Here is a 25,711-nt window from a genome sequence, read left to right as displayed (position 1 = left end):
CTTCATTTGTATAAATAGTATAAATTATTTTATTTACAGAACTTGTTACAAAACAAATATACTATACAATCTTCTTTCCTTAAATATTACTCCTAACTTACGTTTTGTTCATGAATTACATAGCAGCCAATACATAAAGTCTAGCTGTAAATGATTTGAAATCTACAGGCTTTTTGTCATATGAAGGGCGGTCTCACCCCCCCCCCAGACATTAGCTGTACTCTTGCATTCACATTCCAAGTCTATGGTTCTATTAAAAAAAAAAAAGAATAAATTCCTCATATTTCCACCAGCTTAAAACTTTAGTTGAGATGTCAGTGGAGTTTAAAAGGTAAACAAAGGACCAGATTGAATGTTGTCATGTACATTGCCAAGTAAGCCAGCGGCTTCTGCCACACGCGCACGCACACACACTGATGACAAAAAAATTTGGTGTCAGTCTCACTGAACACACACGCACACTACGACTGTTTGATACCGGGCAGCTGGCAAGCTCAGGGTTTTTTTTGTGTGTGTTTTTTTTTTTACCACATTTAGGGTTCATAGGCAGATTAAAACACTTTGAACATTCAAGTAAGGTAAATAAAAGAACCCAACAACACTGTCCTAAAACAGTCAGGGTGAAACAAATTCAGGCACTTTCTTAATTTGATATTTCTTTGAAAAGCTGTGATTCAAATTACTTGTTTGGCAATGACGATGCAAGCGATTTCAATGATTAGTTCCTTCAACCTTCTAAAACAACAACCGAGAAATGGGTTTAAGGTCAAGTGTATGACTGGCGGGTCCATTGTGACAAAGCCCGGTCGGTCGGTCGCAGGCTGATTGGGCCACACGGGTACATTACTTGTGTTGATTCAGAGGCAACAAAATATGTGTTGTAAAAGCACATGTGATTTGAGACCTTAAAAAGTGAATAAAGGTATTCGCTGTCAAACAGACACATGCTACAGTGGAAAAACACTTCACCTTTGTCCCTTAAGAGACCCTCAGTCCATGATTCATGAGAGGCTTCGATTCATACTGAATATATCCATGTATTGCATTATATAGATAGACTTGGCAGTGAAACACTTTTAAATAATCAAATTCTGGCTTCTCCTCTGGCTTCCTAAATAAATAACGACTCTTCAAAATGGTACCCAAAAATTCCTGCATGTACAAAAAAAGCCTGTGCAAAAATACACATTTCATTTATGTACAATTGGTTAACAAAATATTTTTTTTTCCAAATAGGGGTAGCTCTTTGACTTCATAAGCTAGGGGGGAGCTAAAGAAAAAAAAAAAAGATCTACTTTCCACTCTTGACTGACATCAGTGGAGGTTTCCAGATAATAACTGGGTGCTGCCAAATGTCAAAATATGTCCTGTGAAGCCATCTGCATGAATCTCACACCATCTTGAAACTTGCTCAAAAGCAGCAAACATCCCACTCAAGACTGTGGACTATTGCCTGATTCAAGACTTCATTTGGACTCAAGGAATTCAAGGTATGGGGCTTCTCACCCCCGACACCGGCCGAGGCATCACTACTCAATATCCAAAGGTTGAGGGACAAAACACCCGCAGAAGACAGTTGACGTGCATAAAGTTTTCTCTAGTTAAGACGTACCATACCTGATTCCCCCATGCGGGGAAGAAAAACAAACCCACACAATTCACATCGCTCCACAGGCTGTTGTGGATCTCCCACAGTAATTCAGAGAAAAAGATTGTGGCGATAATATGATTTGCACAGATTCTTGACATCCACGCAGGCAATGCACCTTCAACCACTTCAGCGGCCCGACTTTCAAGTTGGCCGTAGACACAAGAGTAGCAGCTTTAGGTGAGCTTAGTTCTCAAATAAGCATTGCCTGCGCGGTGTGAAGTTGTTTTAGTGCTGTTCACAGTTGGGGAAGCAGGTCGACTGTGGCTATCATTCTGCACATTGACAAGATTCAGAAATCCGGTTCAAATTTGTTTCATCGTAAAAAGAAAAGAAAATCAAGCGAGAGGGCGCATCGGGTTTCAGATCTGAAAGCGCAAGCCCTCCTCGAGCTCATCTACGAAGACTCTTTGTAGTACAGTGTAAAAGCTCATAAGAAAAACATTGGAATATGATAACACTTGCATAATTCTGCGGGGGCATGAAAATAAAAACATTTACAGGGTCGTCCCTACCGGCCCTTCTCAAGCTACCGCGCGGAGCCCCCAAAACGAGTGAGCCGAGTCCGACTGACGAAGCGTAAAACAAGATGATTGTTTGTCTGTTGGGGTGGAGCCAGCGTGTTTGCCGCCCCTCCTGCTCTCCTTTCCAAGGCTTCTGAGATCAGGCGCAGGGGGTGAAATTGAGTCGTAAATTCCAGTAGTCCAGCAGAATCTGACATGAGAACAAATCTCGACACTCTTGTCTTTTTCACACACATACAGAAAGTTGTCAGAGCATTTATTCAATACTATACGAGTTGCGCTGAATCGCCAGGGTACGAGTAAGCTCTAAACACTGGTCAACAGACTTTAAGTGTCCCTTATTGTATTTTTTTTATGCCAATTAAAAAAAAAAACATTTTCACTTTTTTCCTTAGAACATGTGTTTTTAGAAATATTGTCATTCCTAGTTTTTGAGTTTGACCTACAAGAGGTTGCGCAATAAGGACGTGTGTAGTAATTTTGAGCTAAAATTACCTTTAACATTATATTATTAAAACCTGATGTACTGGAGATTCAGTACAAAAAAAATTGCAAAAGTTTGCTTGAATCTTTGATTAAAACTGTAAAAATGTGTTGACCGTGGTCATACAATCCCCCTCGTAAAACTGCAAGTTACTGGCGGTGCAAAACTGCATTGACATCTGCACACCAAATGTTTTGCCACACTAAAAAAAAACACAAGTTTTTCTACTGGTGTGAAAACAAAGATGGCATCTGCATACTACTGGTCAGCTTTTCGATATGAAATAATAAAATATAATATAGTCACTGATATTCCTCGTTGCAAGCAGATGCCAATCGCTGCACCAGTTTTGCCTCACTAATAACATGCAGTAAAAGCCATTGTGTTCATAAATGTCATAATACAGTAGTGGAAAAATACATCACATTTTAAATCATGATGGCACGCGAGTAGAACGACAACTCAGCGCATGACGATATTGAATAAATGCTCAATTGGCTTGCCACGCAGACACAGACACACACATGCACCCGTGGGCCCACGCACAAGGAAGAGATGGGCTTGTTGTCTCCCCACTTGCTCAGTGTCATGACGGATTACGGCCGCAGAGCTCACAACAGCCCTTAACCGGAACCCGAGTGCACCCTGGAGACTCATGGCTCGCTTTGCTCCCACGCCGGGACCTTCTGGAAGACCACCCGTAATACGAGGACAACGCCACGCTAGCGGAGCTCCGTGGCGGGCTCTGCGCGTGACGTGTCCCCACCGAGCACCACTTGTCCCCACCACCCCTCTAACAGACATGGCTTTGGGAGAACGAGTACGGACTTTTGACCTCACTGGGCAGTCCAGATCATCTCCAACCTGAGGATTGTGGGAAACTGAGAGTAATGTGGGTTTTCATTTTAGAAGGCCTCTAACAGTCCAGAGCGGATTGCTGCGGACTATTCCCCGTCATCGTGCCGTATCCACACACTCTGCGGGCTGACACCGGTGTCAGGGACGAGCCTTTGGCTGCGTGGGGAAGGGGACAAAGAAAATGTGTCAGTGCATCTTTTGGCCCATCTGAAATGTCAATGTCAATATGACCCTTATCACCGGCACCAGGTTGTCCCTTGGTGACGTCACAACTCACCTGATGTAAATGGGAGTTGTTGGGTAGGCCCGGCGTCCCTGGAATGTTCCGCCCGTGCTTGCCGTGGATGTTGTTAATGGCAGGTGACTTGGACACCTTGGGCCGACCCGGTCCGGGACCCCCACCTCCCCCAGTACCACTATTGACACCGCTGGAGGCAGGCGAGCTTTTGCGCTTCTTGCCTTCCAGGCGCCCGTCTGAGGAATGGTGGCTGAAGCTGCTATGGTGGTCCGCCGAGGACTGGTGGTGGACGAAAGGCCCCAGAGAGAGGGTGGAGTCGCTGCTGTTCATCACCACGCTCATACGCTTGATGGACTCGGCGGGGCTACCCGAAGCCGGGCCTCGCGCCGGCGGGCCCGAGGAGCCGCCAACAGACCCTGCGGAAAGCTCCGCCTTGAGGCTGAGAGAGTTCGTGCGCCCGCTGGGGCCACAGTTGAGGCCCACACTGTGGACGCCGCTGTGGGAGGAAGATAACGATGAGGAGGAGGATGAGGAACCTAGTGAGCTGTGGTGGTAGGTGCTCCCTGAGCTGCCAACATTTGCACAGTTCTTCTTGAAAGTGGACGAGGGAGAATAGTTAGCATTAGCAGGTTCTGAGGAGCTATGGGACGACGAGAGGATAGAGCTGTTCTTCCTCTTCTTTCCCGAGCTGAAGCTGGTGCTGCTACTGTTACTGCCCACGCCAATTGAAGTGGGGACGATGGGTGTGGAGGAGCCAGTGGAGATCTCCTTGGGCCGGATGGACAATGACTTGGTCGTGCTGCTGCTGCTGGAGGGACGGGACTTAAGCGCCCGGCCTGAGGCGAGTGAAGGAGCTAAAGGGGAGGTGGATGAGGACAAGTGGGCTGAAGGCATCTGCGGCGACGAAGACACTTGTCGGGCCTGTGTGGTGCCGTAGGCCGGGTGCTCGGGCCCTCCCTGTGGAGAGCTGCGGGCGTTTAAGGTGGTCCCATAGGAGAGCACAGGCTTGCCCTCAAACGATTGGCTATACGGGGTCTGGGGCATGGTCGTAGGCGGGCCCAGGAAGCCTGAAGATGGGGTGCTACTGGGGGAATTTGTGCTTGTCCTATGGTTAGGTGCAAAGGAAGAGCTGTTCTCCAAGGCCATAGGGATTTTCCTAAAACAAAACAAAAATACAACTGAGGAGAGGCAAGATTTTAGCACCCTGATTTGAATTCTTATGCATGAAGACTGACGGTTGTAGTACACGTTGCCTGCAACCGATGATGCTCACGTTTGTTTTAATGCGACAACAAGCCGAGTCTGGGGACACGATCATTAATGTCTGCTTAACTTACTTCCACATTTGAGAGTTGACGTGCTTGTCCATCATTGCAGAGAGGACACATCGCATTTTGTCCCATCGCCTGTCAAAGGAGTAACAACCTCTCCCAAACAGTCGACTTCCAAAATTACAGTACTGAAAAGAGAGCGGGAATTAAAGTGGTCAAAGATTGCTCAGTTGACAATTAGGCATTGAAGAGTCAAAGTGTTACAGGAGAACAAAAAAAAAAAAAAAATCACACTTACAGCTACCGGTCGAGGGTGATAACCTGAATAGTGACAGTGCATTTTTTCAGCGCTCTCCTCACGCTCCTCATTCTCTCCCTCATCACTGGAGGCTCGAGAGAGCCCGTCAGGAGCACTTTGGGGATGATGTGGTGAGTCGTGCACTATTGCAGGGTCCGCTGGGGTACCAGGCCCGTGCGTGTTGTTCAATCTGTTGGGTGAAGAGCACCAAGTGATTCTCAACTTGTAACAAAAAGATCTGTTGAGTTCCAAGTTAACCAAGTCTTATTCATAACATTTATCAAAAAAAAAAAAAAAACATAATAGCAGATGACAAAAAAAACAAAGCGACGCTGGTGTGGGCATCACTGACCGTGGAAGACTAGGGCTGTGAAATTTGAGTTTGTTGGATGGCAGAATCTTAGTGGCGTCTGGGGCAGGGCCGTTGCCATGAGCCACCGGATGGACATCATAAGAAGTGGCAAGATGGAGGGAGGGGTGTGGGTCCCTGAGAGGGGGAGGTGGTTGGGAATGGGTTTGGTGGAGTTCTCTCTCTCGCTCCTTTGTTCTGTACTTGTGCTCTGCCAGTAATGTGTCAAAGCGCTTCCTCCGCCCTGGCACTGCCCTCCGCTGGGTCAAGGAATGTGTCTGATGTGGCAAAAACAAAGGTTAGAAGTCTTGATTCAGAAAAGAACCTGTTTGGGTTCCAGTTTTAACATGCTTTACAGGAGGCTGACATTTCACCCCGCACCGTCCCCTGCTATCGGTAAAAAAATATATTTGTGCCACGTGGATATGAACAAACCGATACTACGGACAGACTAAGCAAACGTCACACAAACGACAAAGCATAGTTACCTTGCATGTTAGGGATCTTGTGCAGGTTTTCCGAGCTGTCACATCCACAACACCGCAGTGAATATCTGGATTGAACTCACGCTCTAAAGGAAATGAAGAGTGAAAACATTAAATGATATAGACAGTGAAAGGGGGAAAAAGTGTTGGTAGGTTAAAAGTCTTGGGTAGGAGAAAAAAGTAAAAATAAATGAGACATTTCAAAAATCAGTCCAGCCTATTTGAAATATTGTAGCAATGTGAATGCCTTCACCCAGCTGACCTGTCACTTTCTTGTTAAGGTGGCGTCTGCTACTGGCACTGCTGCTGTTGCTGTTGTCCTGCTTCTTGTCCGAAAGGACTGACAGGTGACCTTTGCCGTTGGGGATCTGACCCGGGGCTAGTAAGGGAGGCTTTGGTATGGAGGGACAGTTAAGGCCTGGTTTAAGGGCTGAGGATGAGGAGGTGGTGATGGTGGTGGTGGAGGTGGTGGTGGTGTTGTTGTTGTTGGAGCTCACAGTGGTGCTAGAGGAGGATGTAGAGGAGGATGAGGTGGTGGCGGGAGCAGAGGGGACCTGCACCAGCTTAGCTGACGAGTCCACATTCAGATGCATCTTCTCCACCTTGACAGCCGGGGTGAGGCTGGAAGAGAAGGTGACAGAAATGAAGAGGGCGGCAAGGAGGAAGCTGAGCGTTAGAAACATAGAGCCGGTGAGAAACGCATGATAAGAGACAAATGTGCACATATGGGTGGAGCTGGAAGGACAAAACAAAAATCTCATGATTCCTTATTTGGGAGCATCAGGGTTATGCCAGACATATCCAAGACAATACGGTGATTACAAGCTGTAATCAAGGTTGAGACGAAAGAAATTATTATTATTACTGGTTGCGTGGGACTGCATCCTTGCATAAATGTGAAATAAAACAAACTTTTTTTTCATGTCGTGTGCAACCTTGGCAAACTTACATCTTGTCCGGCTGCAGCATCCTGAATGGGTGAAAGGGAGGCCTTCGCTGGATGCCCGACACCTTGTCTTTGGCTGGTTTGAGTAGTTTGGGATTGGAGGAAGAGGAGGAGGATGTCGCGGAGGAAGAGAAGTTAGATCCAGCGGTGGCGGTTCGGCTAACAATCCCTCCACTCGTCACTCCGGTGAGAGACCCTGAGCCAAGTCCAGTTCCGAGACCACCGCTACTAGTACTACTCCTGTTCCTTCCGGACAAAAGGAAGGGCGAGGTGGATGCTGACTTGATGGCAGAATTATGTCTTCTCTCTGGATAAACACAACAAAGCAGTCTGGTGAAATCCATTTGAATCATACGATCACTAGTGTCTGAATACTTCCTTCCACAAAAATAAATAAATAAATAAATTACAGAATACTAAATTATCACTCGATGTGAATGTGAGATTGAATGTTTGTTTGTTTGTATACAGTCAAGGTCACCTGGGCTCGCCAGAATTCCCACTGACTCCATCTCCCCCAAAATGTATCGATGGATATCAACACAACGCTAATGTGCAAAAGATGATTGATCATCAGGGCCATTCAGAAGACAATAGAGCGCAAAGCTTTGAAGTACTCCCGGGAAAGACATTCATGAAACATTCTTTAACCACCTCCGCATCATTTCGGTATAAATAACATCAAGAACTAACGAGCACTAACTGGTGAAGGGGGAGCAGATTTGTCTTTACACATGACAGTGACATAAAGCTTTGATTGAACACTCGTCTTCCCGCAGCCAAGGAGAAAGACTAGCCGTAATAGGACATAAAAAGCCTGCTCTGACAATACTCAGCAGCATTTGTGATCCACGCAAACTCAGCCTTAAAATAGAAACAACCGATAGGTCAAGAGCTTCATTGTCATGCCTGAGCTTCTCAGAACAACATGATGAAAAGCACTGTGGAAGACAGCAAAAATAGTGAAGATGAAGTTATATTGTAAAAAGGAAAAAAAAAATAAACTTGTTTAAAATTCGATTGAACAAATCCAGCACAGAGCATTTCCTTGCAAAGAGCCCACAAAATCTGTGAGCGACCATTCAATTTAGCATTCGCTAATTGGTATCTTATTAAAAGCGTAACATCTTAGAGAATCATGCAAAACTTGCTGACCAACAGCGTAAACATTCGATTCGAATAAACGTTTGATTTGGACGAAGGTCAAAAGTTTATTTCCCAGCAGGTGAGCTGCAAACGAGCTTGTTGCTGCGGAAACACTCCGCCGCAAACAAACACACATTTAAAACTGCTAGTGACTGTAACTGTAATTTAACCTTTGACCTCCATTTTCAAAGCTTGAAAATGTGTGTGTCTTGGGCACAACACGTAATGATTGATGAGGAATCTTTCATGGGCTGTTACAAACACCTTTGCTCTGCTCTCTGTGAATTTTCATTTGGAGAACTTTATGCGTCTAACTTTTGGGGAGCAATTGAGAAAAGGCCATTTTTTATTCTTATGAGTTGTCTCCCCAAACAAATCAAAATCATTGACTATTTTAGTTAAAAAAAAAAGAAAGTGACGCCATGAAAAGTGTACGCAGTCATCATTTTGTAATCCACATCCAGATGCAGAACAAGCTGGGCCACCTACTTTGCAAGAACAGAATAATGGCTTTCTTCCGCTCCTTCCCCCTATCACTTCCCTGCCCCCAACCCATTTTCTATCGCCTTGTCCTAGCCCGGTCACAGTCACAGCGCACAAAGTTCCCAGGAAAGCCCACACACGCTCCACAAACAAACCACAAATACTGATTGAAAAACACAATACCAGTTACGTCACGCCCACCGCCCCACAACGGGAGGAGTCTTCATATCCTTTTTCACGTCTAAAGGGTTGGCCCCAATGTTAAGGGAGAAACCTTCAAACATGCATGCAAGGCAGCAGTAAAAAAAAAAAAAAAAAATAGTCGGGGGGGGGAAGATTATCTTGGAATCGAGTTTGAAGAACACGCAAAGCTTTCTTGCGATGCCATGGAAACATGAGGTTGCAGAAAGTGCATCCCAACTGACTTACTGCTCTGCAGAGACCAGTAAATACTTTTTTACATATTGCTCCCACTCTAAAGCAATTAATTCATGTGCTATCTCAGTTATTACATTGCTCATGCGAATGCCCCATTACTACAATCCCGTGATTACTGCATTTAATTTGACAATGACTATAATGTAATTAAGTTGCACAAAGTAATTATGATATGTACTGTTATTGCTCCCTCTTGTGGCAAAGTGTGGCTCAAGCCGTACAAAACATACCACTTACAGATGAACAAACTTAGAAAACTGAGCTGCTTTTTGTGTGTTTTAAAAAAAGTAGCACGTCACTTGGAGAACGGAAAACTGTATCAAATATTAACAGGGGATTTGGATACATGCATACAGACACGCACGCACACGACGGCGCGTTAAGTAAATAAATCAAAGTTGGTGGTGGCTGCTCTCGGGTTTCTGTGTTAAGGAGGCAAAGTGGTTTGGGAGCTGGTGTCAGGAGGAAAAGCAATACCGCACACGGGTGCCAATGTAAGAAATGTCCTCATCAGGCAACGCTGTAGTGGCAGTGGCATGCAAAAGTTTAATTCTTTGCAGATTCATTGACTTCCGTCTGGCATTCTTTTGAATAAAACATCACCAGGGCGCATTGAACACACCCAAGTGCCTACTTTCAAAACGCCTCGGAATAGAGCGGAAGTGTTGGTCTTGACAGAATATTTGTGAGACTTACCGTAATGTGCTTGAAAGGCTTGAGGCTTGACTACTTGACTACAGTGGCTGCACATCACCAGGTAGAAGTCATCGTGCGCTGGATACTGGCCAAATATCGGCATATCTACGCACAGGGGAAATTTGGATTGCTCGGGGATGAGTCGTAAAGAAACAAGTACACAACGCAAAGACATATTCCAAGAAAACTGTAAGAGGAAGGATTGATTGGCAGTGCATTATGATCACACACACGCGCCTATGTGTAAATACGACAACCACGTTCGGACTGAATAAATAAATCAAAGATAATCGGAGCAAACTGACGGGTAAGCCCGGCAAATAAAAATAGCGATGACTATCTAGCACTTGGCTGTGTTCATCGTGAAGTACATGGTGATAAGAAAAGGCCAAGGTAGTGATTCAAAGGTTACCTGCAGTCAAATAACTTTTCCATTGAGTCAACCTTTTTTCCTACGTATGACAAAGGATGTTGTCATCCTTACAGCTTACAATTGTATCTCCAAATAATTGCAGATTTGTCTTCAATTCAAACGCATCTTGCTGTGAGTTTTTGCCGAATCTTGGCAACCTTTTGAGGCATTGGATAACAAATAATAGCGTTCTATCATTTTCTAAAAGGTTGCGTTTGATGGTATCCTCGAATATACTGTATTGTTTTTTTTAAGACAAGCAAAATTAGTGAAAAGTTGCTCCATCAACTAAATAGCTGGTTCCAACTCCCCAAACACAGAGGGGGGGAAAAAAAATCCTAATTTGAGGAGGTTAATTAAGAGATTGCTTGGGGTGTGATGGTGAGATAAACGAAGGAGAGAAGGCAAGAGTGGAGCCTCTCTCCAAGATGTAGCACTCCAAGGCTGTCAAGGGTCCTCAAAACATCGTTGACAGAGCCTGGAAGGGATGAGGACCGTCGCTCAATGGCCGCATAACAAGGTCTACCTGGTGGACCGCCTCTCAGGGTGCCGAGTGGCCTTCATTTGTGGCTGAATTGACGGGCCGAGTCTACTTTGTGCATGTGGATTGCGTGAAAACACTTTGCGGTAGCTCAATGTCTCCTTCACCAAGAGACTTTTGTTGTGGCCTGAAGTGGCCTCAGGGGAGAAAGCAAAAAAAAAAAAAAAAAAAAAAAAAAGCTAGTACGTTCACAGTTCTGACAAAGGCGTATAAATGACATTTTGAAGGGTTGAATAGAAAATCATGCTGCTAATGTGTGCTTTTAAGAGCCCGGCTTCTCAAAATAGAAGATAAACGTCATGTTTCACTGGTTTGTTCTGTCGTCACGGGCCTGCAAATCCACCTGGCCACAACAGCTTATTAATTCATTTAATTTTTTTCCAGTGACAAGGAAGGAAAGTTACTACGAAAACGACTTGTTCAATAAAGATATGGCCGACTGAGATTTGTTACCACAACAAGAACATTTTTGAACCGGGATTTCGTAAACAATATTTGGCGGATGATTATTCACACTCAATTGTGACATCCCGCTCTACTTATCCATTCAATATATTTTTCTCAGCAGATTATGGGAAGCTCAAATAGAACCAAAAGAGTTGCTAACTTGGGAGTGTTACGCAAATGTTTGGCTCAACTTTAAAAGCATCCCCCATTCAGATCTGCTTGCAATTCTAATTGAATAGACGTACGCACTGACTGTTCTGTTTAAAAAAAAAAAGCATTCACTCTGCACATGTCTCCTTAAATCACACAAGAAAAAGTAAAATGAGTATAAAGGGCATTGTATTCTAAAAAAATAAATAAATTAATTAATTAAAAAAAGGATGCAGGGAGAAAGGAAGCCATCAAGAAAAGCAAACGGACGAGAGAAGCAAAGCCAAGAAACTAGCATGGTAGACAGAGACTGAAAAAGAGCAGAAGCAGGCCTCAACAAGACAAAGAGAGTGAGCACAGGACCTGCGCTCATGGAAGAACAGCGCTTGTGAGCAGCAAAACACAGGCAGGGAATGAGAGTCCAGTTCATTTCAGCATCCTCATCCACGACGGCAGTGATGAATGATCTAGGTGGCTGCCTCCCAGCGGCACACACTGAATGAAGCTAAACCTCCGAATGACGCCGTATATGTGGCATATATACAAAGTCATTATTTGCTGTGCATTTAGAAGAAGAAAAAAACCGTCGGTGTGTGAATAAGATGTTGGATAGCATGGCAGTGGTTACACCACAGTAGGAATCTGGCATGAGTCATGGCAGGGAGTGGGAGAGCCACTTGTTATAACGCCCCCCGCGCACACACAAATATAATTCTATCGAGACACACGGCAAGAACTGATCAGTCCAATGACAATCTCGAAAGGCAAGTGCCACGTGATGGAGATGTAGTTTCAGTTCACAGCTGCATGACATGAGATGCAATGCTAGTTAGTGTACAATACGGTGTTAAAGACAGTAGCACAGTATATATAAGCGCTTGTTTGTTAGCCGCATGGTTATGCGCTACTTGAATTGTGCAACGGTCTTATGCTCTGCACACAGGCCACATTGTTGACCTGTGAAAGGACAACACCAGATAAGTGCCAGGACAAGGAGTAATTAACCCTCAAGTTCACAGTGAGACGAAACAAACTTTGACTTGACACATGCTTAAGACATCATCAGCAATGGACAAAATGAGATGATGTGAGTTCGACTGTATCATTCCGCCTTTGTGCAATGTTTATATCTTCTTGCTCTCGCTGTATTTTAATAATTGTTGTTTATGTTGATGGATAAAAGCAAGTGTATCAGAATTTGTGAATTGGGGTAATTATTCATTTGCATTTTTTTTATTTGCATGTTCACATGTACTTATTCTGTTTATGAAAACTATTTATTTGGGAACTAGTGAGCTTAATCTGAAATGCTGAGGTTTTGGTTAATTTTTAGATTTTGAAATGGGACCTGGCATTTTGGGCAAGACTGGGTTGTTGTTGTTGTTTTTTTCTTCAAAAGGTGTAAGAAAACAAGAAAAATATTGACCAGTCTAGCTGATGTTTATCAATCTTTTTTGTTTGAAACGGGGAATTTGTCATGAGGCTTCTGTAAATACTATTTGAAATCACCAACATTTGACTTCCTTGCTACATTCCATTAAACGGGCTGGCCAATCAATTCCATTAATTTTTTTTCTTAACTTCAGGCGAAAGATGACGTGAGGTGACCCGTACTTAAACGAATAAGGTCGACACTCCTGCATGTTTACATGTGCAAGACAACTAGAGTGATATCATTTATATTATAGAACATTTTATGGCAATACTCAATGACAGACAGTTTAAGTTATTCAAGAAGTTATTTTAGGATCAGATGTCATAAATAACAGATATATTTCACAAATAAAAGTCCAGTCATTTGATCTGCTGTAGAGGGCATTTTGAACTAAGAGATTGAATAAGCTTGAGTGTGTATGTGCAAACCCCCAGAACCAAAATACTGTACTGTACACATTTGGCCCTGGATAGGGGAGAGAAAAAAAACAACACTCACCTTCTCTGCACAAACGCATGGCTTCGCGATTTTTCCCCAAGTCTTTGAAACTTTCCTCCAATTCAGCACCTGAGAATGGGGCGACCCGACACAGAGGCAAATAAATAGTTGCACGTTGCTCCCACTATGGTTTCTTCGTATTCCGCCGACAACTGCATGCGAACGGCCACAAATAAGCACACTAGCGCCGGCGACGGACGGCGGCGCTCCACCTCGCTTCGGCGGACACATTCGGGACGCGAGCGGACTCACCGTCGTTTCCGTGGAGTTTGGCGGCGTCGACCCAGTTGCTCCAAGGCTGTCCCACCATTATTTCTGGACTGGGTAAGGATCTCCGCTCCGCAACAGTCGCCATTGCTGTGGAGCCTTCTCCGCGCTGGCTCGGCTGCTGCTGCTGCTTCAGCTGCTGCCTGGCTGCTCGGCGCTGCTCCCCCCTGACGTCATCCTCGGCCCTTTCCGACATTCTTTCCGCTACAATGTAACGACACGAGAGTCAGCTCGGCGCAGGAGAGGACTTTCCTTACGATCGCTACCGCGTCGTCTTGCCTCGCACATCACTCAAAATGAACAAATCAAAAACACGAGCACTCAAAAATAAATGTATTTTAAAAAATTTGAAAAAACACTAAGGAAGCTGACCGCCTCAACTCTGCTCCCAGACTGTTTAAACATTAGTATTAGTATTTTTTTTTTGGCACTAATGCATAAATTGACATTTATCAATGATTCACAATGACAACGCAACAAATCATTGCAAGCCCCATATATGCACCCCTAGAGATGGACAGAGAATAGTGTGACCTGCGCTTAATACTGAGGTCACCAACCTTCTTCAATTATCTTATTAATAATAATCAATTATATTCATATGTGAAAACACTGGTCACATTAATTGAATGCCCCACTATTTATCACAAGGATTTTCCCAGGTAGGAAACACTTATCTATATGCAAATCGTTATTTCTATAAATATCTGCAAGTGTTTACATTTCCAAATAAACAGGTCTACCACATTCCTTGGAAATGACAATGTCCCATCACCGATGAGCTATTTTTAGAGCAGGACCAGGGGGGCTCATGCTGGCAAACCCTGACGTAATCTAACGTGATGTTTCATACGTGCGATCTACCAGCAATGCCATGATACCGACGTCACATCATTGCATTTCTATGCATGATCTCACCTTTGACCTACCATACCAGAAAAAAAGTTCCTCATTTTGAATGCATTCATTTGCATGATTAAATTGTCTTCCCACAAGCCTGTTCTGCTATTTGAAGCATTCAAATCCCTTGCGTGTTGGTGTGGTTGTTTTGTGTGGTTTTAAATGGATATTTGTCAATATAGCTATAGATCTCCAAGCATCAATGCATTTGAATGCTTAGAGCTCTGGAGGGAAGAAATAAAGGAGAAATGATCAATGTATCCCATTGTTGTTATCTGTAACAAAAATGTACATTGTAAGATTGCATGATAGCTTTTCCACAATAAAAGATCTGCAATGTAAAACATATGTGGTGTAATTATCATTTGCACAGGCAAAACACCCACTCTGGTCAAAGTGTGACAATCAAACATGTTTATCATTTAGATGGTAATGCTTGTGTGGCAGACAAAGAAAGCAACAAGGTGGGGGTGACTCATTCATACTGATGTATTCATTTTCCTTTGTATGTGAACGTTCATGAAACTAAACCATTAGAAAAAGGTGGAAAGAGTTTGTTGCGGTACAGACATTTCGTAGGAATGCCAGACTGTCGGTTTACTTTCACTTTCAAAATGAAACGTTCCAAGCGTGCCAGCTCTTTTTACCTTCACTGACAAAAATGGGGAAACATGCAAAGGAATTTTCATGAATGTAGATTGTCCTGATTTGATTTTCTATCATTGAGATTAGGGTTACACCTTTTTCCACATATTTTAACAGTTGTACTACAATGCTACAGTTTTGACAAATGAAATGATATTCGAAGAAAAATTTCAAAGAGACTATTGTGGAGAAATGCAGCAGAATGTCAAGCACCGAGGCACATGTCTTGAGACAGATAAATCACACATGGATGCAAAAACGAAGCGTTATGTACATCAACAGATGCACGGAGGTTAACTCGTAAATAGAAGTATGGCAAGTATGGCAACTTGTTGCTCAACATAGTATACTGACTACTCTCTGGGACAAAACCTACATCGAGCCTTTCTCTGAAAATGCTAATGCTAACTCTATTTTACGAGTTCAGGATTACGTACATGAACTGATTCTGCTTCTAAATTTAACTTTTCCTTTTTAACCATGTATCAGAATACATCTTTACCAAACGGTAAAGCCAAAAATTCCAATTTAGTGATACCTGTTGAATAAACACAGTTTCATGTCCATTTTTTCATTCATGTCCCTACTACTAAAAAGCTATGTACATATAAGCACACACAAGAAATGAAAACAAAGCATTCAGATGATCACGTGATAAGTTTTCATTTCTGTAAAATGCATTTGTGGAATTTGTATTTTCCTCTAATATCATCACTGACAAGGGCTCTGAAAAAATTAACCAATAACCACGTTACTTATGTGATTATTGTTTCTGGATGTATTGCAGGATAAGTGCAAAGGGGTACTGTCGTATATAAATCCAGAAATGAAAGTACCCCAAAGTGTGGAATTTTTCTCCCTCATTTGATATGATAGAATGGTACACAAACACTTTAAGACTTCTGCACACATAATGGATTGCAGTGTTGTGATTACACAATCATAACAAAATCCAATATGTGCGTTTGAATGACAAATGGTATGTAATATAAATGTGGTATGTAATGCTTAGAACATGTTGTAAATTAGATTAGAATTTTTTTATGTATAATGATGTACCCATTTTAAATAATGCAGATCTAAATATTGGCTTTATAAAATTTGTTATTGAATCAGTTATTCCTACCATTTTATCAACAGTAATTAATGTGAATGGCACAGAAGTGATGAAGAAGATGAAGAAGTGAGACATTACCTTGGCAAGGAAAAAAGAAACTTATTTGTAACTCAATCAGCTGATCCACATCAGTTTGGATTCTTACTGGCTGCCGCACACACTGAAGAAGAAATCTGGAATCATACGTTGAGGGGAGACGAGTTAGCACCATGTTCTTTGACAGGCTTAACCCTAAAATAGGCTATTAAAATGTGTAATTCAACAAATATGTTTTTATTGAGCTTTTGAACAGAAAGCAGTACCGGTTAATCCTCTCTATAAAACCCTTCCAACATTTTAGTCATCTCTTGAGACAGACAAAACACTTGTGATCTGCTTTACGTTTGAATTTATACTTTACTATTATTTTTGTAAACACCATTTTAGAGCCGTAATTTTAAGATCGTGATATTTGTGCCTTCTTCAATTTATTTCACGTTCTAATACTAACTGAGATTAAATGTGAATAAGAACGTGATTCTGCGTTCGTGCATTCTCTCATCCCTGACTTGCAGTCAAGCCTGACTTGAACTACATTGCGATTTGAACTCTCAACCGCAATGTGTAACTAACTACAATGCAAAACATAAAAGTGAGAAGAAGAAAAAACAGAATCGCCTATTATCGCCGATTAACTTCAGTTGGCAGTCCAACACAGAACAAGTTTTGAGTCACCTCGCTCCCACCTCCAAAACAACAACGATCATTACTTGAAAAGTGAGTGAGTGAGATTGACGTGCGCCTCAGCTACAAGCACAAGTGGAAAACGTATTGTGAACATCTGACAGAAGCCGTGTAGCAAAATCACCCTGCATCCACTTCATCTCTATCAAATACTATCAGAGAGCATTTGGTGGCTACGTCGCCCTGCTAGCTAAAGCCTGAAGCCAGCCATGACTAGCATTAGCGAGGAAGCTGCCAGCAGCCTGACAGCACAGCACAAGTCATTAGCAGTCGTCACGGAGTCGCGGCAAGTTTGCCCTTACCGATCCTATGGATGCCGTATGTGTAAACAAACGCCAGGCCGATTAAAATCAACTGGATGCAAGGGGCGAAGGGGGCAGGACACGGCGAGAAAGAGCGAGTGCGGTGCTCAGCCTCTGTGGAGGTCTTCACCAGGTGCTTCCATGTCTGTTTACCAGACTGCATTCTGGGAATGTGACGTCACTGAGCCTTAGACGAGCGCTCCACTGTAAATAGCTCACGCACAGTATGGCTCGCGTTTCATTGTTTCAAGCGTGTTTAGGGAAAGAAAGTATAGATTTAGGACACAAGCGGGTAATTAGAGCTTTAGTCTATGCAAACATAAAAAACAAAGAGGTCACTTAATAATTTGCAGAGGTAGGAAGTGACGAGGTAAAATACTTTGTTGATGTATTTGAGTAGTTTTCTCGGGTCAATGTTATTTACCTGAGTTTACTTGATTTTTCGGATTATTATTTTTTTTACTTTTACTCCTTACTTCACTGAGATGAGTAATATATTCTGGTCTAACAAAGCGGAATAAAAATAGTGGCAGCAACGGCATATAGTAAACGTTGGCAATAGACTCAGAGGAGTAAGATATTCCCCATCTATTGCCTTATTTAAGTGATTTTGTGAAAATGTTATCAACTACAATTATGCGTTCTCTTGTCAGCCTTTAAATCAATCACGAGCAAGGCATTGGATATTTTCAAAAATAATTTAAAAAAAAAAAACTCTTGCATTCCAATAGGACAAAATTGTTTTTTTACGGATGACTGTGCTCTGAATCTTGTCCAGAAGGGGGCGGTAAAGCCTCTCTATTTGGTCTCTGCTCATTCTGCTAATGCGGTAGAAGAAGAATACGAACCGATGAAGACATGATGGGGTCTGTTACAGATGGTAGCTACAAATTTCATTGCTATTTTAGATCATTTATGTTACAAGACAGTCGATTTAAGTCGAAGCTCTAAAGCGAGTCGATATGTTTCTCCCCAACAACGCTGACCTTGTTGCACATATTCCAGATGCAACATTTGCAGCCCCTTCTCATGCAGCAATTTTAGCCGCTAGCGGCTAGCTACTTGACCCATAACAGCTTCTTCTGGTTCATTTTCAGATGAAGTCATTCGAAAGCGTCTTCTTATCGACGGCGATGGAGCAGGGGATGATCGGAGAATCAATTTGTTGTTGAAAACCTTCACCAAGTGGTGCAATTCACCTGGAAGCCCAGAAGAAAGGTCAGTGAACTTGACCGATTGATAAACCGACGCTGAGGCTTTCAGAAAAGTGTTTTAAAATGTGTTCTTTAAAAAAAAAAAAAAAAAAAAGCTTCGCACAGTACCAGAGGATGCTTGGGACTCTTGCCCAATGTGAATTCTCCCTGGGGAAGACGCTAATGGTCTATGATATGAATCTGAAGGAAATGGAGAATTATGGCAAAATCTACTCTAATATAGGTACATTTTTGTTGCATTATTTTCTCAATTGCATGCTGGAAGTTTATTTCAACTTCTATACTTGAGGTGTATTTACACACCTCGTTATCTGCACTCGACAGAACAAAATATAACGTCAGCACATGAGAAGATTGTGGAATGCAAAAAGGAAATCCAGAGAGCAAAGAGAGTAAGAAAGAACCGCCAAGGTAAGAATATTTACATATTTTTTCTCAAAATGAATGGGCCAAGTTTTTGAGCATATAAGAAAAGTGCTTGGTACTTTTTAACATTCTTGGTTGTATATATTTCTCCTGCAGAATACGATGCGCTTGCAAAGGTTATTCAGAATCACCCAAATCGTCACGAAACACTCAAGTGAGTTCATCAATATATTAAGTGGAATCTTTACAGTTAAACCCAGCCTGTTCTGTGAATTTGTTTTGCTTTATCTTGAATTTGAAACAGTTTTTCCCACCTATACAAAACATGGAAAAAAAAATATGAAAAACTGCATTTTGTATACATTTTAAATGCCATAGACTAGTTAAAGCAAAACCAAGTGGCTGCTCTAACAATGTAGTTATGTTGACTGCTTGCAGGCAATTGGAGGCACTTGACAAAGAACTCCAACAGTTGTCTAACATCAAGGAGAATGTGGATGCAAAGGTAACATGAAACTATATGCATTTATTTTGAATAAACCAGATGTGTTTTTTTGATTACCCGTGTGGTCTGATTTCAGTTGGAACTACGGAAGAAGCAGTTCCACGTGCTACTCAGTACCATTCAGGAGCTACAGCAGACACTTGAAAGTGAGTAAACAAGGACATTTTGAAAGCTTACTGCATTTGCATATTTAGAACTTACTTGTTCTGTCACCCTTTACAAGAAATGACTTTTTTCCTAATCATTTGAATCTGACCTCCTAGATGATGAGAAATTAGACATTGACGAAAACAATCAGCCAAGTCCGTCAGAGGCTGTCGAATGAGGACACCGTTCTTTCATTTTGAATTAAGTGAACCAATTTTGTAAGCTGAATTTTCTGCATTTTTGAATAAATGTGAAAACTACAGTTTGAAGTTATTCATGTTGAAAACAGAATGCAACACAACTGTTTTACACATTTTTGCATCGTGAGCTGTTTTATTACCACATGCATGCATAGAAGTCAACAATAAGGGTTGCAATTGTTGTATTCCTTGCAACAGGCAGTCTCTTTGAGTATCATTTCTTTAAATAAACACAAACTTCATTGATTGTCAGTTTAAAATACAACTCAGCCACCTTTGTATATAAAAACCCAACACTTTTTTGGGTCAGGTTTTGACACGTCAGTGGACACGTCGGCATGCTTTAATAGCGCTAAACCTTACTTCGTGTGTGTTTTTTTTTTTTCTGTTACAACTCTGACACAAGCATGGACAACATTCACAGTAAATTGTTGCAAGAGCACCCACTTGTGAACTTAAGGGGAACATAATGATCAAAACAAAATTACCTACATTGTCTAAATATGAGTTATAAAGTTACCATATAGATACTACATTAAATAAAAGACACTTTCTCTTAGTTAAAAAACGAACCATACTGTAAAATAAATTCCAAATATGCCATGCTGCCTGGTCTAATTAAATAAATTATTTTACAAAGATCAACACAGTATCACGCAAACATCGTATCATGCACACGGTCAACACTATTTCCAAATTTTGGAATATACAAACAGACAACGTCCACGCTTCAAAAAAAATATATATGACCAAGCAAATACATAGATATAATCCAAACAAGAAGAAACATAATACCCACCCTCTCAATAAAACAAAAAGAACTAGAAGCAGTTAAAAAAAAAAAAAAAACCTGACAAAACCTTTATTCATAGGGTGCAAACTCTTCCCGGTCATTTTTTTCCACCCATTGCCATGTTCAAAATGCAGCTGTACCACTCAAGGTATAAAAAGGCAAACTACATTTGATTGGCGTAAGAGGAGGGACCACCGACCTGACTGTACTCAGACGGCTGGTCGAGGTCTCCCTGGGTGTTGTAGCTCCCTGACTGATCAAAGCTGCCCTGGTTGTAGGGCTGCTCATTAACACTACCGGTCTGCTTCTCAGAAACCCCGCCCACAAACCTGCCAGCACCCTTGTGCCAACCAGTCTCCTTGAAAACAAACCAGATGTTTCCAGCCCAGAGAACAAAGTTGAGGAATCCAAACACCTGGAGAGAAAGAATGAGATTTATTTGGTGTACTTTCTGGCCATCTTATTACCTACCACTGAGGTGTTGAGTCCAGACCAGCGTGGTTCTTGCACAGAGCCACATTTATTTGTCTGATCCTTGCAGGCAGAGATGAGGAGCTGAACCTCAGCTGGATCTGTAGCTAGCTTGACATCAGACAGAGCTTTGGCCCAAGCTGATGAGCTGACAAGCCACATGAAGGAGAACACAACGGTCACAACAAAATCCTGCAAGAGACAGAAACATAAGTTTGCACACCCAGAAAACCAGACCTAAGCATGCAATCTTCACAAAAGTACACAAATGTACACAGCTAACGATACTCACGATTAGTGGTCCTCGGTTGTTTTCGCGGTACTTGTTCTGGAAGAAGATGTAGACGACAGTGGCGAAAAGGGAGTAGAGGAAAGCAAAGACCGCAATCGTAACAAAGAACTCAGCAGACGATGAATAGTCTCCAATGAGAAAGAGTTGCTCCCTCCTCATGCCCTCACACATGGGCGCTTCAAATGACACTTGGTGCAACCTAATGCAAAATGGACACAGTGATCATGTCAATAAAAACACATTTGCTCTATAGCAGTGGTTTGCAAACTTTTTATACAAAGAATCACCCTAAAAATTACTTAAGCCATCCAAGGACCATTGAAAAACAGAAGTACGTAGGCAGCGATTCTCTTAGCTACCGCTAGAGGTAGCTGTAACACACTTTAAGAATCACTGCTGTAGAAAGCAATGTACATATGGATTTTTAAACTTCAAGTGAAGTAAAAAGGTAAAGTAAGTAAAACAAGAGCAATTAACCCACTCCAACTATTGCTTAGAGCAATTCAATAAGCATGTTAGGAGCTCAAAGGTGTTTAAGATGAAAATAAACACGTCTCACCTGAAAGGATAAGCAAAGTCAATGGCAATACTGAGGTTGCTGCTGGCCTTCTCCATGCAGTCCACACTAACTCGCAGCTGCCCAGAGTAGCCTCCACATGTTGCAAAGGCAAATATGGCAAAAAGCTAAAAGAGAGAGAGGGGTATGACTGTTTTGCTAAATGCAATATTTCACAAAGCACACCTCAGGAACCAAAATGCTAAATTCTCACACTTCCTATAATTGTTTTGATGAGGAAGTTGCCCCTGCCAACATGGCCGCCATGCTTTGGGCTTATTCTAATCAACTGTAAAATCTGTTTATCAATGAAAATAAATAATTATAATAATCTCTTTGAAAATATGGACTCTTCCACAAATCTCAAGAACAATCAAATCTGCTGTATACTCTGGCGTTCCCATGCCGATCTCAAATTGCCAGTTGGGAAAAGACAAGTGGCGATAGGAGGTGTATAATAAATGCTCTTAAGTGTTAGGAATAACCCCAGATAATTATCTCTTTCCTGCTGTACACCACCCACCTCCACCCTCCTGCAGCTGTCTCATCTTGCTGTGATTTATCGGAGGGGTTTAGCCCCTCTCATTTCAGGCAGGGTCCTTTGAACGGTGGAGTGTGGCATTGTAGCAGGAGGGTGGCTGCTAAGCCTCGCACCCTGCGTGTTTATCTGCCTCTCCCAGCTGGGCTCCTCAGGGAGCAAGCCATAAAGAGAGAGAAAAGAGAAGTGGAACGGCGAGAATGCGGCGAGATGTTTGGGTATCAAAATAAAAAAACAAACATCTCCCTTTTTGCTCCTGTTCCTGACCTGAATGGCTTGATATGCAGACTCACAGCAAGGTTTTATAAACAAATTTTATCAGATAAGAAATTAAAATTCTATGCAGAGAAAACCAAAAAATCCATCCAAATTATTTATAGATTAATTTCCCAACAGTACAGCAGCCTTTGCAAAAAAAAAAAAAAAATGTTTTAATATCACCTCATTATGGTTAGATAGATACTTTATTGATCCCCGGGGGGAAATTCAGGTGCCAGCAGTTAAATACAGAAATACACAGATAGACAATACTAACATCAATAAAACGAGATAGCCTAATATGAATAAAAAGGTAATTAAATCAAATAAATAAATACATTTTTGACAATAAGTTAAGACAATAATATTAGTATTATCTGGCAGATTGATTCTATGTGATAGTTTGAGTCATCTTGACACGTTCTAAATTATCCATGCAAAAAAAATAAAAATAATAACTATCCACTTAATCTGAATAAAAGTCCCAAAAGCTACCCGCTTTATGAACAGCAGCACACGGGTGAAATGTCCACACGCTTTCATGAGAGAGCTTGTCTTATCTTTTCACAGCAGCAGCATCACCAAATAAACTCATTTAGTGGCAGCTAATCCCTTCATGCACGGGGAGTGCGTTTTGTCCTGCATAGCTCCGATTCATCTACCCCACTAACTCATTTCTCTCACTCTCTCTTTCACTCTGCAGGCTCCACTGCCCACAAGCATAACAATCTCCATTAAAATTTTGTTACACTGTTTTTCTTTGATGGCCTTCTAATGTCCATTGCTTCTCATGACTATTTTGTCTAGGGTCCATCACCTAGACAATGAAGTGCCCGACACATTCCCGCTAAGTCTGCTTTGTACTCTTTAAGATTTGCGTATTAAGGTAAAAGAAAAGTCCGAATATTTTATCAATATGATACAGTGCCCGTGCAAGCGTGTGAGATGTTGCAACTATGATGATGCTTCAATGCATAAACAAATGTATATCATTAGCATCATGTGTTCATTCAGCCGTGCAATTTTGCTGCTTTTCTCATTCCATCGCTCTCGAGCACGCGCACACACAGACACACACATGCAGTGAAGTGCTTGGGCACATCTCAAGGGACAGCTTCTGCATGAGTTAGTCTATGGCGGAGGGAAGCGGACCTTACAGCTGTTTGGAACAGAATATGCCAACCAAAGATTGTGTGCCAAACACACACACACACAGAGACCATCATCAGTCTTTGGAGGCATGGCCGCTAATGACTTCCAATCTTATATGAAGATGTGGCAAACTCAGTGGAGTTCTGCAACAATAAGTATGGCTGACGTGAACATAGCTTCAGTGTCCACATGGCTGATCATCTGTACAGTTAAAGATTGGACAGGATTAGTCAAACCACATGCTGGTCAGTCAACCAGGAGAGAAAAGCTCTTATTGCCTGAAGTCACACAATCGACTCAAGTCGCAAACTTGTGATGCTTTCTAACGTGCAATGACATTTGGTTTTTATAGCCTACTTAATGTTATAAGAAAAATAAAAGTCCACACAGGCCAAGATGATATTTGAAGCCTAAACCTCAGAACTGCGAGCTCTAAGCACGGTAGGCTAAATTAATACAATATTGCAGAAGCTAAAATTGAATTAAACAAGGTTGTGTACTATATATTGTACATCCAAAAGGTAACCAAACAACATATTTGTGAATTTTCCCATTTGCAACAAACCAGGCAAACACACGCACAGATTTAAAAGGTTCATTTCAAAGCACATAAAAACGAGACTCAAATCTTTTTTTCCCATTTTTCACTTTATGTTGCATGATTTATGGACGAATGGTGTTACGTGGCGCATCAGAAATACGCACGAATGGAACACAAAAGTCACATGTCCCCCCCTTGTGTAAACGCCAAAACCATAATATAGATTCTTAGTTGGATTTTTTTTAACTTAATCTACAAGTCACCGCAGCATGTTTGTGATGTTGCTAATCACATCACCCCATAAATTATGTGACGATGATCAATTGAAGGTAAATTCAATATTTGACTGCAAAATGCGAATAGCGGCGCGACGTAAATGTCACCTCGCGTTCCATTTGATCCACATTATGTAACTCAACCGTGTTTAATTAAGTTGGCACATATATGGGATGAAAACAAAATGTTCCAACTCACCCATTCCAAAACACGGATAAATCCCAGAGGTAGTTTAAGCACCTGGAAGGTTCCCGCAGATGCAAGCTGCAAAAACACAAAAGTAGACCATAATCATATTTTTAATTTGATGCATTTTAATCCAGAAAGCAATTATACTATTAAATAAAAGCGCATTGTGCCATTTACTGACCTGATTTGCAGTGTCCATTCCAGCAGCGCGTCCTCGTGCTACTCGCTTGATTGGATGTAAACAAACGGCAAACGGAGACCCAATCCAGAAAATGTGAGGTGGTATCAGTCGGGGGGCTTTCGGCTCGGATTCCGACTCTATCCGAAAGTAACCGATCGAGTCTCCCTCTCGCTCTTATATGCTCTTGTGCCAGTCTCATTTGTGAATAATTAATCTCGCTTAAATGACAGAAATGTACACATTATTTGAGTATATATAGAGTAAAATGCCACACTATTGCATATTTTTGGATTTCGTATTATATTTTCAACATGTTGTAAATGGATAGCACATCTGCCTGACAACTGAGATTGAATTTTAGGCATGCATTCTAAGAGGTTGACTGAAGACTGCAAATTGTCAAACCCCCGTAGGCTAGGCAGAGCTCCAACAAACTGATTTTTGCCATTAAATGCGCATGTGTGAGTAAAACTTGGCCAATAAAGCTGATTCTGAAAACAGAATGGAAGTGTCTGATACGATTCCATTAAGTGCAAAGCATTCATTTTATCACATCTCCACTATGATTCCAGTTTCATTTCTGTTCATCCCGCCATTCTCTATCTTTTGCACACACGCACATATATACACAAACACTGCCTAGGGGGCTGTTTAAGCATCAGAGAGAGTCATTACATTCGATTGCTCGTACATTCACCATTAAATGTATGTGCACGGGGACAGATGAAAAA

At 41.9% G+C, this 25,711-nt stretch overlaps 3 protein-coding genes across 3 annotated transcripts; 1 reads left to right on the top strand and 2 right to left on the bottom strand.

Moving 5' to 3' along the window:
- Window positions 1–5: 5 nt before the first annotated feature.
- Window positions 6–17,467, bottom strand: LOC125976800 (ataxin-7). The gene is made up of 13 exons (XM_049732696.2): window positions 17,302–17,467; window positions 16,355–16,449; window positions 13,600–13,818; window positions 13,348–13,416; window positions 9,865–9,969; window positions 7,105–7,408; window positions 6,418–6,776; window positions 6,159–6,241; window positions 5,674–5,948; window positions 5,322–5,511; window positions 5,090–5,211; window positions 3,792–4,908; window positions 6–3,670 (listed from the first exon to the last, which is right to left on the bottom strand). The coding sequence occupies exons 3-13, from the start codon at window positions 13,808–13,810 to the stop codon at window positions 3,653–3,655; spliced, it is 2,853 nt and encodes a 950-aa protein (XP_049588653.1). The 5' UTR covers window positions 13,811–13,818; window positions 16,355–16,449; window positions 17,302–17,467; the 3' UTR covers window positions 6–3,652.
- Window positions 17,468–18,033: 566 nt separating this feature from the next.
- Window positions 18,034–19,795, top strand: thoc7 (THO complex 7). The gene is made up of 8 exons (XM_049732702.1): window positions 18,034–18,181; window positions 18,399–18,519; window positions 18,611–18,738; window positions 18,840–18,926; window positions 19,038–19,095; window positions 19,320–19,386; window positions 19,463–19,532; window positions 19,650–19,795. The coding sequence occupies exons 1-8, from the start codon at window positions 18,160–18,162 to the stop codon at window positions 19,709–19,711; spliced, it is 615 nt and encodes a 204-aa protein (XP_049588659.1). The 5' UTR covers window positions 18,034–18,159; the 3' UTR covers window positions 19,712–19,795.
- An 894-nt stretch (window positions 19,796–20,689) lies between these two features.
- Window positions 20,690–24,998, bottom strand: synpra (synaptoporin a). The gene is made up of 6 exons (XM_068652395.1): window positions 24,981–24,998; window positions 24,809–24,874; window positions 21,849–21,973; window positions 21,290–21,488; window positions 20,998–21,189; window positions 20,690–20,941 (listed from the first exon to the last, which is right to left on the bottom strand). Exons 1-6 carry the CDS (start codon window positions 24,996–24,998, stop codon window positions 20,690–20,692), a joined length of 852 nt encoding a protein of 283 aa, XP_068508496.1.
- Between the last annotated feature and the right edge of the window lie 713 nt (window positions 24,999–25,711).

Source organism: Syngnathus scovelli, chromosome 11 (assembly GCF_024217435.2).
Source record: "Syngnathus scovelli strain Florida chromosome 11, RoL_Ssco_1.2, whole genome shotgun sequence".
Lineage (NCBI taxonomy): Eukaryota > Metazoa > Chordata > Actinopteri > Syngnathiformes > Syngnathidae > Syngnathus > Syngnathus scovelli.
Note: the sequence above shows the minus strand (reverse complement) of the source record. Positions and strands in the feature narration are given on the sequence as shown.